Here is a 14,599-nt window from a genome sequence, read left to right on the forward strand (position 1 = left end):
GAGGTTCGGGGGGCGGAGTTAGGGGCGGGGTCAAGGGGACGACACCAGGGGGCGGGGTCAAGGGGCGGGGTCACGAGGCGGAGTCCTCGGGGGCGGAGCCACGGGGAGGCGTCGAGGGGGCGGGGTCACGAGGTCGCGTCCAGGGGGCGGGGCCGGGAGGCGGAGTCGCGAGGCGGAGTCAAGGGGGCGGGGTCGAGGAGACGGTGGCGTCAGGGGGCGGAGCCGTCAGGGGGCGGAGCCACGAGGAGGAGGTGTCGAGGAGCCTAGGGGGAGGATTCAGGGGGCGGAGTCACGAGGCGGAGTTCCGAGGCGAAGCCCTGTCGAGGGGGAGGAGTCAGGGGGGCGGAGGGAGCGGGGCGGGGCGGGGCGGCTTGGGGCCGGCGGCGGGGCCGGGCCGGGGCCGGGGCTCGGGCCGGCGACATGGCGGCGGCGGGCCGGGGCCGGGGCCGGGGCCAGGGAGCGGGGCCGGGAGCGGGAGCGGGAGCGGGAGCGGGAGCGGAGGCGGGGCCGGCCGGGCCGGGGGGGGGGCTGGGCCGGGCGGCCGGCCCCATGGACCTGCTGGTGACCGTCCGAAAACTCGCCTCCGTCTGTACCATGGTGAGTGACCCACCGGGGGCGGGGGGGGGCCCGGCAGGGAGGGAGGGCGGGCTGACGGACGGACGGGCTGACGGGGCGGGGCGGGCCGCCCACCCACCGCCCGGCCAAGTCATTCAACCGCCCGCCCCCAGCGCCCCCCGTGTGCGGACCCCTGCGCCACGAATCGAGGCAACCCCCCCCCCCCCCACACACACACACACAGCGGGATCACCATAGTGTTAAGCGCTTAATAATAATAATAATGGTATTTGTTAAGCACTTACTATGTCTTCCTCCCTTCAAGGCCCTGCTGAGAGCTCACCTCCTCCAGGAGGCCTTCCCAGACTGAGCCCCTTCCTTCCTCTCCCCCTCGTCCCCCTCTCCATCCCCCCATCTTACCTCCTTCCCTTCCCCACAGCACCTGTATATATGTATAGATGGTTGTACATATTTATTACTCTATTTATTTTACTTGTACATATCTATTCTGTTTATTTTATTTTGTTAGTATGTTTGGTTTTGTTCTCCGTCTCCCCCTTTTAGACTGTGAGCCCACTGTTGGGTAGGGACTGTCTCTAGATGTTGCCAATTTGTACTTCCCAAGCGCTTAGTCCAGTGCTCTGCACATAGTAAGCGCTCAATAAATGCGATTGATGATGATGATGATGCAAAGCACAGTTCTAAGCGCCGTGGAGGTAACCAGGTGATCGGGTTGTCCCACGGGGAGCTCATAGTTTTGATCCCCATTTTACAGGTGAGGGAACTGAGGCCCAGAGAAGTGAAGCGACTTGCCCAAAGTCACACAGCTGACAGTTGGCGGAGCCGGGATTTGAACCCATGATCTCTGACTCCAAAGCCCGGGCCCTTTCCTCTGAGCCACGCTGCCCGCTTACTGTGTGCCGAGCACCGTACTGAGCGCTGGGGGAGATACAGTAATAATGATGGCATTTATTAAGCGCTCACTATGTGCAAAGCGCTGGTCTAAGCGCCGGGGAGGCTACAAGGTGATCAGGTTGTCCCACGGGGAGGGCCCACGGTCTTAATCCCCATTTTACAGATGAGGTAACCGAGGCCCAGAGAAGTGAAGCGACTTGCCCAAAGTCACCCAGCTGACAAGTGGCAGAGTCGGGATTTGAACCCGTGACCTCCGACTCCAAAGCCCGGGCCCTTCCCACAGAGCCACGCTGCTTCCGTCGAGGGAATCAGTTTTCCCCACACGGGGCTCACAGTCTTAATCCCCATTTTCCAGATGAGGGAACTGAGGCCCAGAGAAGGGAAGTGACTGGCCCAAAGTCACCCGGCTGACAAGTGGTGGAGGTGGGAACCCAAGACCTTTGACTCCGGGCTCTTGCCACTAAGCCACAGTAAAATCAGAAAATACGATTCCTGCCCTCAAAGGGGTCAACTTCTCTGGCCCAGTCCAGGGAAACAACCCCCTTCCTCCTGGGGTCCCCCCCCACCAGCAGAACCATCACCCAAAGTTTCCCCTCCACCTGCATCTCCCATCCTCCCCCGCCCGAGAGTACACTCCGACCTCTCTCCTCCCTCTCCTGAAACCGATTCTTGAGAATCCTGATTTATGAGAATCAGATTCCTGAGAAAGCGCTTGGTACAGTGCTCTGCATACAGTAAGCGCTCAGTAAATACGATGGAATAATGAATGATTCGCCCATTAGGCGATCCCCACACCCACTCCTCCCTCCTGAGAGTGATTCTCACACTCACTCATTTCATCTTTCCTGAGAGCGATCCCCACACTCGCTCCTCTCTCTCCTTAGTGATCCCCACACTCGCTCCTCTCTCTCCTTAGTGATCCCCACACTCGCTCCTCTCTCTCCTTAGTGATCCCCACACTCGTTCTTCCCTCCTGGAAATGATCCCTACCCTCACACCTCCCTTTCCTGTCTCCTGAGAGTGATCCCCACACTTGCTCATCTCATATCTCCCCTGAGTGATCCCCACACTCGCCTTCTCTTTCCCAAGAGGGAACCCCTTATTGCTCTTCTCCTGAGAGTGATCCTCACACTCGCTCCTCTTCTGTCTCAGGAGAGATTCCCAAACTACCTTTTCTCTTGTCTCCTGAAAATGATCCCCAAGCTCACACCTCCCTCTCCTGTCTCCTGAGAGTGATCTCCATCTCCTCTCTCCTCTCCCACACTCGCCTTCTCTTTCCTGAACGGGAACCCCATACTTGTTTCTCTCCTGAGAGTGATTCTCACAGTCGCTCCTCTTCTGTCTCCTGAGAGCGATCCCCCACTTGCTTCTCTCTTGTCTTCTGAGAGTGATCCCCACACTCACCTTCTCTTTCCCGAGAGTGAATCCCTTACTTGCTCCTCTCCTGAGAGTGAACCCCACACTTGCTTGTCTCATCTCCTGAAAATGATCCCTACACTTGCAACTCCTTCTCCCGTCTCCTGAGAGTGATCCCCATCTCTTCTCTCCTGAGAGTGATCCGCACACTCGTCTTCTCTTTCCCAAGAGGGAACCCCATACTTGCTCCTCTTCTGAGCGCTACCCCCCTACTCGCTCCTCTTCTGTCTCCTGAGAGCAAACCCCACACTTGCTTCTCCCTTGTCTCCTGAGAGTGATCCCCACACTCACTTATCTCATCTCTCCTGAGAGTGATCCCCACACTTGCCTTCGGTTTCCCGAGAGTGAACCCCATACTTGCTCCTCCCTCCTGAGAGTGATTCTCACACTCGCGCATTTCATCTCTCCTGAGAGCGTTCCCCACACTTCCTTCTCCCTGGTCTCCCGAGAGTGATCCCCTCACTCATCCTTCTCTCCTGAGAATGATCCCTACACTTGAACCTTCCTCTCCTGTCTCCTGAGTATTGATCCCAACGCTGGCTACTCTCCTTTCTCCTAAGAGTGTTGCCCCACTCACTCCTCTCTCTCCTGAGTGATCGTCAGCCTCGCTCCTCTCATCTATCCAGAGAGTGATCCCCATAGTTGCTCCTCTTCTATCTTGTGAGAGCGATCCCCACCCTTGCTTCTCCCTTGTCTCCTGAGTGTGATCCCGACACAGGATGCTCTCCTTTCTCCTGAGAGTGATCACCGCACTCACTCCTCTCCTCTCTCCTGAGAGTGATCCTCACACTTGCTCCTCTCTCTCCTGAGAGTGATCCCCACACTCACTCCTCTCCTTTCTTCTGAGAGTGATCCCCATACTCGCTTTGTCTCACCTGAGAGTGGACACCATACTCGCTCCTCTCCTGAGAGTGACCCTTCACTAGCTCCTCTCTCTTCTTTTTCTTGAGTGACTCCCCCCCTTCAGGATTTAGGCTGCTTTGTTGTTCATCCCCTCCACCCTTTAAACCTCAAGTGTCACAAACTTCACATTGCTAAAGATGAGAAAATTAAATGTGTCCAGCAAGACCAGGCAGAGATGGAAATGGGTGTCCGGGAGCTGGCTCACAGCTCAGTTTCCCTTCTGAGGAGGGGAGTGATGATAATGGTCACATTTGTAAAGCACTTACTGTGTGCCAAGCACTGCACTAAGCTCTGCGGTCGATACAATGTAAGCTGAACAAAGACCCCGTCTGTCACGGGACTCACAGTTTTAGAGAGTGGGTTCAACTTTTTTTTAGCTGAACGAGTGTGGCTATGAAAACTCAGTAACTATAGTACTACCTGATCATGTGTCTGTATTAAAAAAAATAATTTTTGAAAAAATATGTAATAGCATCTGTAGCCAGCTGGAACTTCCCCTCAGTCCCAGTATTGATTAATTGATGGCGCAGCCGTTACCTTCCGAGCACTGTACTAGATGCCAAGGAGGGTACGGAAGAAGAAACTAATGTGGTTCCCCAGCTGTTGAAGACCAAAACAGAGACTATTTTGATCAAGTTCGTTCATTCATTCAATCAGTCGTATTTATTGAGCGCTTACTGGGTGCAAAGTGCTTGGAAAGTACAGTTCGGCAACAGATGGAGACAGTCCCTACTGAAACAACCCAGGGTGAACCGTAGGAATTGCTTGGGACACCTGAGGTTGTGGGGGGCCTGGCCCTAATTGGGCGCTCCCGAAGAGCGTTCCTCTTCTGTTCTTCGGTCAGTTTTGGGGCATTCGATCATTTCTCTTTCGGTCACACTAGACGGGTCAATTTACTTTTACCTCCGTGTCCTGAAAGGTGCTATGACCCCGGTTAGAAAAATGATGCAGGCTTCCGATTCCCTGTCGCGCCAAAGTCACAGTCCGGGGACCTTTCAACTCACGGTCCAGTTCTCGACGGCTTGTTTCAGAATTAACGAATGTTGTTGTTCAGCCCCTGGAGTAAGCTAATTAAGGCCAGTTCCCAACAGATCTCTGTGTAATTGCAGTAAGGAAAAGAAGCCGAGTCTTCCTTCCTGGAGAAGCAGTATGGTCTAGTGGTTAGAGCACAGGCCTGGGCGTCTGAAAGGCCTGGGCGCTAATTCCGTCTCTGGCACCTGTCTGCTGTGTGACCTTGGGCTAGTCACTTCACTGCCTCAGTTACCTCATCTATAAAATGGGGATTCAAAGTGGGACGGGGACTGAGTCCAACCTGGTTAACTGATAGCTACCTCTGATCTTAGAAAAGTGCTTGGCACCTGGGAAGCAGCGTGGGAAGCAGTGTGGCTCAGTGGAAAGAGCCCGGGCTTTGGAGTCAGAGGCTGTGGGTTCAAATCCCGGCTCCTCCACTTGTCAGCTGTGTGACTTTGGGCAAGTCACTTCACTTCTCTGGGCCTCAGTTCCCTCATCTGTAAAATGGGGATGAAGACTGTGAGCCCCTCGTGGGACAACCTGATTACCTTGTATCTACCCCAGCACTTAGAACAGTGCTTTGCACATAGTAAGTGCTTAACAAATACCAACATTAGTAAGCGACAAGTATGATAATAACAAGGGTGATAATGATAATAATGATCACTATTATTATTATTATCATAGAAATCAGCCCAGGACTAAGGTTTGAAATTTCCAGAGGTATAAGGAGATATATGAAGCAGCGTGGCTCAGCGGAAAGAGCCAGGCTTGGGAGTCAGAGGTCGTGGGTTCTAATCCTGGCTCCACCGCTTGTCAGCTGTGTGATTTTGGGCAAGTCACTTCACTTCTCTGTGCCTCAGTTCCCTCATCTGTAAAATGGGGATTAAGACTGTGAGCCCCACATGGGACAACTTGATTACCTTGTATCACCCTCAGCACTTAGAACAGTGCTTGGCAAATAGTAAGCGCTTAGCAAATACTACCATTATTATTATTATTGTTATAAGGGAACCAATTAGACTGTACTTTGAAACCCGCCATCGAGACAGATAAACCCAGACAGCGTCCATCCAGCTCTGCCACCGTAAGATCAGTTTTGAAAAAATCACAGTTGTCAGTTCTGCACCTATCCCATTAGTCCTCCGTCTACCCTTCGACATCTGTTTACGTGTCCTGGGCTCTCTTTAATCCATCGGGAGCAGGTGCTCTTTCTAACGTGGGCTCTGGCTATTCTTAGCTCGGCGTTCACACAAAATACGAGCAGCCGGGAAGGCAGGTTGTAGGAAAAAGAGGGAAAACCAAAGGTGGAACCCGATCTTTACGATGATCTATTTACAGGAGGGGCGAAAATGAGTCTGACCAGTAGGTTGCTACTCAGAGACTCTGAGTTACTTGACACTTAGAAAGGAAGAGGTATGTCAGACGTTGACGGGAGTGGGGAATATAGTAAGCAGGAAGGAGGGAGGAAAGAGGAATTTGGGCCGCTAATGATTCTGTCACTCGGTGCTCATGTGACTCTGAAAAAATCCCCGAACTTGTCCTCCTTGGCTTTAGCTGCTCAGCTACTGTTGTCCTGTTCAGAGAGCACCCTTATTCAGTGTCAGCAGGAAGAGAGCGATGATGATGATGATTAGAGAAGCAATATGGCATAGTGGACTGAGAGTCAGAAAGTCACGGCTTCTAGTCCCGGCCCCTCCACATGTCTGCTGTGTGACTTTGGGCAAGTCATTTCACTTCTCTGGGCCTCAGTTGGAAAATGGGGATCGGGACTGTGAGCCCCATGTGGGACGGGGACTCATTGACTTGAATCTACCCCAGCGCTTAGAACAGTGCCTGGCACATAGCGTTTAGCAAGTGCCATAATTATTACTATCATGATGATGATGAGATCTCGCCGTCGTAAATGGCGGGCGAGCACAAGTCAAGTCACAAAAACTAAGAGACCCAGAACTGTAGAGGTTCCTTGGGGATCACTGGGCACTTAAAATAGACACTGCAGAGAGAACTCACTTATCAATCACCTGCTCCTTTTTCTATCATCTGGCATTTTTGTGTTCCCAACCCGGTGGTAAAAATCTACCCGGAGCAAAAGTCCGAAACAACAGCGTGTGGGGCTTCGGGATTGGGTTGGCGCCCCTCGGTTAGCGCAGTAGCCACAAAGAGATGGAACTTGAGCCGATTTTCCTGCAGCCATTTATCCATCACCCAGCTGACAAGTGGCGGAGCCGGGATTTGAACCCATGACCTCTGACTCCAACGCCCGGGCTCTTTCCACTGAGCCACGCCGCACGTGGGGCTCACAGTCTTAATCCCCGTTTTGCAGATGGGGAAACCGAGGCCCAGGGAAGTGAGGTGACTTGCCCGAGGTCGCCCAGCTGACAAGTGGCGGAGCCGGGATTTGAACGCATGACCTCTGACTCCAAAGCCCCTGCTCTTTCCACTAAGCCACGCTGCTTCTCATGTACTGAGCGCCCACCGTGTGCAGGGCACTGGGCTAAGCGCTCAGGAGGCCCAAGGCGGCCCCACAACCTGTATATATGTTGGGCACGTATTTATTACTCTATTTATTTACTTATTTAATTTGTACATATTTATTCTATTCATTTTATTTTGTTAGTATGTCTTGTTTTGTTGTCCGTCTCCCCCTTCTAGACTGTGAGCCCGCTGTTGGGTAGGGACCGTCTCTATATGTTGCCAACTTGGACTTTCCAAGCGCTCTGCACACAGTAAGCGCTCAATAAGTACAATTGAATGAATGAATGAATGATACATGCACCGTTGGCATTCCCATAGCTGTTCTGATCCGAGGCTCGCATCGTCTGCTATCGGACTACTAATTTGACAACGCCGGCCTTGGAAAGCATGTATTTTAGGGTGTCCGGGCCAGCACTGTGATCATTTTTGCACCTGCAGGAAATGTACCCCCGTAGGAAGTTCGTTTTGCAGGGGTTGGAGGGGGCTTTTAGGTAGTTGACAATCATCCGGGGCAGTGGGCAATCAGCATGTTCTGAGGATCCTTTTAATATGGCAGGCAAGCCATGTGACGAACATTGAGGCCTCTAGTGATAATCTCCTGGTTTATTTGCAGCAGTGGGGAAGCGTAGCATAGTGCCTAGGCTTAAGATGCGCGATGCCTCTTGATAACCTTGCCTTCCCTAAAGTTGCCGCAATTGAGGGCTTCAGCGGTGGCTCGGGTGGGCATTCTCGACCACCACAGTGGGCTTGCGGGCCGGTCAGTCAGTGGCACTTAGTGTGTGCTCACTGAGCACAGAGCGCTTGGGAGAGTACAGTAAAACAGAATTGGATTACGCGATCTTTCCCCCTGAGGAGCCTACACGGAGCTGGGTGTTTGGACCGTCGTTCATTCTCCTCTCCTTGACTAGGTTTCCACTCCCCAGGCCCTGAGGTGAAACTACTTCGTGCTTTCTTTCCATTTAAATTTCCGAACGGCGCCGTAGAATAGAGAAGCAGCGTGGCTCCATGGAAAGAGCACGGGCTTGGGAGTCAGAGGTCACAGCTCCGCCGCTTATCAGCTGTGTGACTTTGGGCAAGTCACTTAGCCTCTCTGTGCCTCAGTTACATCATCTGTAAAATGGAGATTAAGACTGTGAGCCCCATGTGGGACAACCTGATTACCTTGTATCTCCCCCCAGCGCTTAGAACAATGCTTGGCACATAGTAAGTGCTTAACAGATACCGGAATTATTATTACTTATTATTATTATCATATAATAAAAATAATTGTGGTATTTGTTAAGCACTTACTACATGCCAAGCACTGGTCTAGGCACTGGGGTAAATGCAAGATAATTGTGTTGGACATACGAGTTTTAATCCCCATGATACAGATGAGGGAACTGAGGCACAGAGGAGTGGAGTGACTTGCCCAAGGTCACACAGCTCGCAGGTGGTGGAGCCGGGATTAGAACCCACGACCTTCCGATTCCCAGGCAGCCCATCCTGAACTCTCCCAAATGTCGCCTTTCATTTTTCACGGACTGATAATATTCCCTTGGGTTCCGGGTCACTCTTTGGCCACCCACAAGGTCAGGCAGAAAGCCCAGGCACTTACCCACAGATGCATGGCTCAGTGGAAAGAGCACGGGCTTTGGAGTCAGAGGTCATGGGTTCGAATCCCGGCTCCACCACAAGTCTCCTGTGTGACCTTGGGCAACTCACTTAACTTCTCTGAGCCTCAGTTACCTCATCTGTAAAAATGGGGATTAAGACTGTGAGCCCCACGTGGGACAACTTGATCACATTGTATCCCCCCCAGCGCTTAGAACAGTGCTTTGCACATAGTAAGCGCTTAACAAATGCCATTATTATTACTATTATTATGCTAAAGCTACTTCATTTATTGCGTCGATCTTAGGGCGAATGCTGAAAATCAGTCGGGGGTAACTTATTGAGGGCTTATCTTGAGCCGAAAACCACAGAAGGGCCTGAGGATGTTGTGGAGGGAGATCAGTGGTCCTGTCAGCCCGGGATTCTTTCTCCCAGCTGTGATGATAGGATGCCCGGAGAAAGTTAATCAATCAATCAATCGTATTTATTGAGCGCTTACTATGTGCAGAGCACTGTACTAAGCGCTTGGATGTTTGTGATGTTTGTGATGTTTGCCTTTCTGGACAGCGATGGGAGGTGACGGTCATCTTCACGGTCAGGAATAGAGCACCATTTTCCCCGTAGTTGTCCATTGTGGCTCTCGTGGGCACGATTTTAGCCATGCAAACCTGACTTTGAACCTATAAGGCGACCTTAACAACTCTCCTCAACCCGTGTTCTAACAGTAATAACTTGGGGTATTTGTTAAGCGCTTACTGTGCTTAATATTCGCCGTGCCTCAGTTACCTCATCTGTAAAACGGGGATTAATGGTGGTATTCAGTAAGCCATTGCTATGTGCCAAGCACCGTTCTAAGCGCTGGGGTAGATAGAAGTTTATTAGGTTGGCCACAGTCCCTGTCCCCAGGCTTAATCCCCATTTTACAGATGAGGAAATTGAGGCAGAGAGAAGTGACTTGCCCAAGGTCACTCAGCAGACAAGTGGCGGAGCCGGGATTAGAACCCGGATCCTGCTGGCTCTCAGGCCCTTGCTCTATCTGCTACACTTCGTTGCTTCTCTTAAGGACTGTGAGCCCCTTGTGGGACACAAACTGTGTCCAACCGATTCGCTTGTGCTTACTACAGTGTCGGAACATAGTAAGCGCTCGACAAATGCCATTGAAGAAAACAAAAGCAGAGAAGCAGCATGTCCTAGTGGATAGAGCACAGGCCTGAGAGTCAGAAGGACCTGAGTTCTAATCCTGACTCCGCCACTTTGTCTGATTTCAGTCAGTCAGTCGTATTTATTCTCAGTCAATAGTATGTATTGAGCGCTTACTGAGAACAGAACACTACAATATAACAGTTAAAGGCGCATTCCCCGCCCACCACAAGCTTACAGTCTAGAGGACTGTAACGTGTGTAACCTGTGTTACCTTGGGCAAGTTATTTCACTTCTCCGGGCCTCAGTTACCTCATCTAGAAAATGGGGATTGATTGTGGGATATGGGCCTAACTGATTTCTGTCTACCGTAGTATTTTTTTAATTGGAATTTAAGTGATTTTTCTGGGCCCAGCACTGTACTACTTTCTAGCTAGCAAACATTATCTCTGGTCTCTTGACATTGGAGGACGATTTGAGAGGCAGCGTGGCTCAGTGGAAAGAGCCCAGGCTTAGGAGTCAGAGGACGCGGGTTCTAATTCCGGCTTCGCCACTTGTCTGTCGTGTGACCTTGGGCAAGCCACTTCACTTCTCTGCGCCTCAGTTACCTCACCTGTAAAATGGGGTTTAAGACTGTGAGCCCCATGGGGGACAACATGATTACCTTGTTTCTACCCTAGCGCTTAGAACAGTGCTGGGCACATAGTAAGCTCTTAGCAAATCCCATAATTATTATTATTATTGTTATAGGATCCAGAAATCCTTTGAGCACGTGCCTTGCCAGATCTTTTTCTAAAAATTCCATGTACATTAATATGATTTACATGTGGCGACTGCCATCTTCCCTTAAAGAAATTTGTTTTACCAATAAAGGTTTTTCTCTTTCCTATAAAATTAGGAGTAGATCAGAGCCCCTCATTCAATGTAGACACGTGTGTGCGTGTATGTAGACATAAAGCGAGAGTAGCATGTGCTATAGATGTCTTTGGTTCATGCCTACACTTCCAGAGAATCAGTCAATCAGTCGTATTAAGTACTTACCATGTTCAGAACAATATAGTAAGCGCTTAGGAGAGTACAATATAGCGGAGTTTGAGCACTTACTGTGTGCAGAGCACTGTACTAAGCACTGGGGAGAGTACAATATAACAGTTGGTAGACACGTTCCTTTCCCACAAGGAGTTTGCAGTCTAGACAGGGAGACAGATTTTCAAATAAATTACAGATAAGTGCGTTTGGGCTGACGGTTGGGTATTTATCCAAGGGCGAGGGTGATGCAGAGAAGGTAAGATTTATCTCAGACATTTTGTGTTCCAACCAAGGCAGGGCGTCCTGAGTGGATATTGCCGACTTGTACTTCCCAAGTGCTTAGTACAGTGCTCTGCACACAGTAATCGCTCAATAAATATGATTGAATGAATGAATCTCCAGCCCAGATGCCATTCAGGCCCCACGATGAACGTACTTTGCCTTTAGAACAAGAAATCTCGCATCTCGAACACCACGCCTCCAAGGGCCCCACCACCCTGGTCCATAAGGAAGTTTCTTAGGTGTCATTTTGAACACCGAACATTTGTGCCTCGAGAAAGGAAGGGAATTGTGAGGCTGCAGATGTGTCTTGAAAGTGCAGCTGCTGTTGGGTTCACACTGTGGAAGTGAAATCGGAGGACAAGGACCTAGAAAGGAGCGCAGGCAGCCGCTCACGGGGAAGATTTTGGTGGGTCGGTGCCCACTGTGGTGATTTTTATGCTCCAGATTCACTTTCATAACTTTTTTTTCCGGAGGCGGGGGAACTAGAATAAGAAGTCGGCTTCCAAAGGAAAGAATAAGTCACAGAAGGCCTCCCCCCGCCCTAAACGTTCATGGTGAGCGCTTGCCTGCGTGGCAAAAAACTATAAAAAAACTGGGAGTGAAAAGTAGAAAAGAAAAAGGCAGTAAAACGATTGTGATCAACTTATGCTCCTGTTGCTCCGATGCCAGTAACATTTGTGCATGTATGATATCCATTAAGATCTCTTCATAATGACACCGAAGAAGCCGATTTTCAGGAACTTTTTAGGCGTGGCTATTCGATTAATTAGCGGGTCCCCAGGACCAGTGGAAAAGTTCGTGGCATTTTTATTTTGGAGGCGTTCATTCTGAAGAGTTTTGTTGTCTTGGTGTAGCATGCCACTTTAAGATGCCAAGGCAGCGTTAGTATTGCGTTGACCCCCTGAACGGTGGCAAATGATACGTTGTGGGCATTCCCTAAATATTAGCACCACCACAACAATGCTCTTTATTTCCACACAAGAAGCGTCTGTCCTGGGACGCTGCTATTCATAGCAGGATATGGCTCTTTCTTCAGTAAGCTTTTCACCCACGCCATTTAAATGTTGAAAACCAACAGCCTGCTTTTCCATAGATGCAACTGAGTGGAGAGCCCGATTCAAATGAAAAATCCAAATAAGACTGCCAGCGTCAGCCCCCAGATACTTTGCTTGTGAGCTCTTTGTGGGCAGGGAATGTCATGTCGTGTTTGTTGCTTTATTTTCCTGAGCACTTAGTACAGTGCTCTGCACAGAGTAAGCACTTAATAAATGCGGTTGAATGAATGAACTTTAAAGGAGTTCCTTCTAAGGCTTCACCTGTGAGCTCCTCCTCTAGACTGTGAAATCCCTCTATAAAGACAATTGATTCTTCCACTGTACCCTCTCAGCCCGTTGTATTGATTACGCACTTACTGTGTGCAGAGCACTGTGCTAAATGCTTGGGAAAGTACAATATAACAGAGTTGGTAGCTGCGCTCCCTACCCAGAAGGGGCTTACGGTTCCAAAGTTTTATCTTGTCATCAGAAGCTTTGGCCTCCTAATGAACCTTCCAGACACAGAGTAATCATCAGGAAAGAGATGTCCCTATTCTCTTTCTCCTTTTATTTTTCTTAATGGTATTTAATAATAATTATTATTATTATGGTATTTGTTAAACGCTTACTATGTGGCAAGCACTTTTGTAAGCACTGGGGTAAATACAAGGTAAGCAGGTTGTCCCACATGGGGCTCACAGTCTTAATCCCCATTTTACAGACGAGGTAACCGAGACACAGAGAAGCGGCTTGCCCAAAGTCACACAGCAGACAAGTGGCCGAGCCGGGATTAGAACCCATGTTCTTTGGCTCCCAGGCCCGGGCTCTTTCCACTGAGCCACGCTGCTTCTCTGTTGTTAAATGCTATGTGCCAGACACTGTTCTAAGTGCTGGGGTAGTTACAGAGTAATCAGATTGGACACAGTCCATGTCCCACGTGGGGCTCACAGTCTTAAACCCCATTTTATAGATGGGGTAACTGAGGCACAGAGAAGTTAAGTGACTCCTCTCCCAAGGTCACACAGCAGACAAGTGGCGGAGGCAGGATTAGAACTCAGGTCCTTCCTACTCTCAGGCCCGGGCTCTCGATCCACTAGGCCAGGAATTCCTTCCTCCTCCCCAGAAAGCTCAGTCTCTAGCTTTTCCAGACTATGGACTGTAAGGTCACTGTGGGCAAGGAACGTGTCTACCACCTCTGTTGTACTGTACTTTCCCAAGCACCTAGCACAGTGCTGTGCACAGTAAGCGCTCAATAAATACCTTCGATGATGATGATGACAGATTCCATTGATTGATTGATTCCAGATCTACGGTCCTTTCAGCGTAGCTGTGAATGACACATGGAGGTTTCGACCCAAAAGTCCCGGGGAGGAGGATAGGACTCGAAACTTCATTCTCAACGCCTCTATTTCCCCGCCTTTAAGTTTAAATAGAAGCAGTCAAATTTAAATCACACCGCTGTAGGTCCGCAGTATTGCCGTCGGCAGCAATGCAGTGGTTGCTTTCATCTACTTAATAATTCTCATTTCAACCTAAGTGTTGTGTGCAGTACTGGGCATTCAGCAATCACAAACTGGAGTTATGGAGCCCTCCAGTTCCCTGTGATATTTGTGATCTGGAACTGAGCTTCCAGCGTCCTGTTTGATTTGTCGTTTATCCATTGCGGAGTGCCGCGAGCTGGGGAGATCAGGAGGAGTCCTCCTTTCAACAGAAAAGAATCCACGGAATGAACACCCTCCCCCGCAAACCAAACATGAGAGATTTTGCCTGTAAACTTGACGTGAAACCACACTTCGAGAAGTGAGGGTGTACTTTCCAAAGCGCTAATTGATGGAATGCCGGAGAACGTGTCCTTCACCTCATCTCACCGTACATTCATAGGACGAAGCCTCTGTTGAATGCTTTGGGGCCGCATTAGTCAAAGCGCTCTCCAACCCCACTCCCCACCTCATCTGATTTTTTGGTGGTTTTTCTGCACTTATATGCCACGTGATCAGGGGACTGAGGGGCAAAAACCGACTTTCAACTCTGAACCGAGCTCTTCTAGGTGGCATATCTGACTCGCCAAGGCGTCTGTTCTTCCCAGAATAAATTTAGTAAAATGGAAAGCGTGGTCCAAAGGACTGTGGCTATTAACTTACCCTGCTCCTTTGGCAGGTTCCTTCCCCCCGCGCTGGGCCTCTCTACGACAGGGACGATGACAGCCGTCACCTCCCTGGGAACCTGCCGGAGCCGAGTTAAGC

The 14,599-nt window shown here is 50.2% G+C and overlaps 1 protein-coding gene across 1 annotated transcript in view; it reads left to right on the top strand.

Moving 5' to 3' along the window:
* The first annotated feature begins 524 nt into the window (after positions 1 to 524).
* LOC119929832 (ubiquitin carboxyl-terminal hydrolase 12-like) overlaps positions 525 to 14,599 on the top strand; it is a 74,791-nt gene continuing 60,716 nt past the window's right edge. The window contains exon 1 of the mRNA XM_038748146.1: positions 525 to 597. Coding sequence (XP_038604074.1) covers positions 550 to 597 — 48 coding nt within the window. The 5' untranslated portion in view covers positions 525 to 549. The remainder of the gene's footprint in view (positions 598 to 14,599) is intronic.

The sequence above is a fragment of the Tachyglossus aculeatus genome, chromosome 6 (genome assembly GCF_015852505.1).
Source record: "Tachyglossus aculeatus isolate mTacAcu1 chromosome 6, mTacAcu1.pri, whole genome shotgun sequence".
NCBI lineage: Eukaryota > Metazoa > Chordata > Mammalia > Monotremata > Tachyglossidae > Tachyglossus > Tachyglossus aculeatus.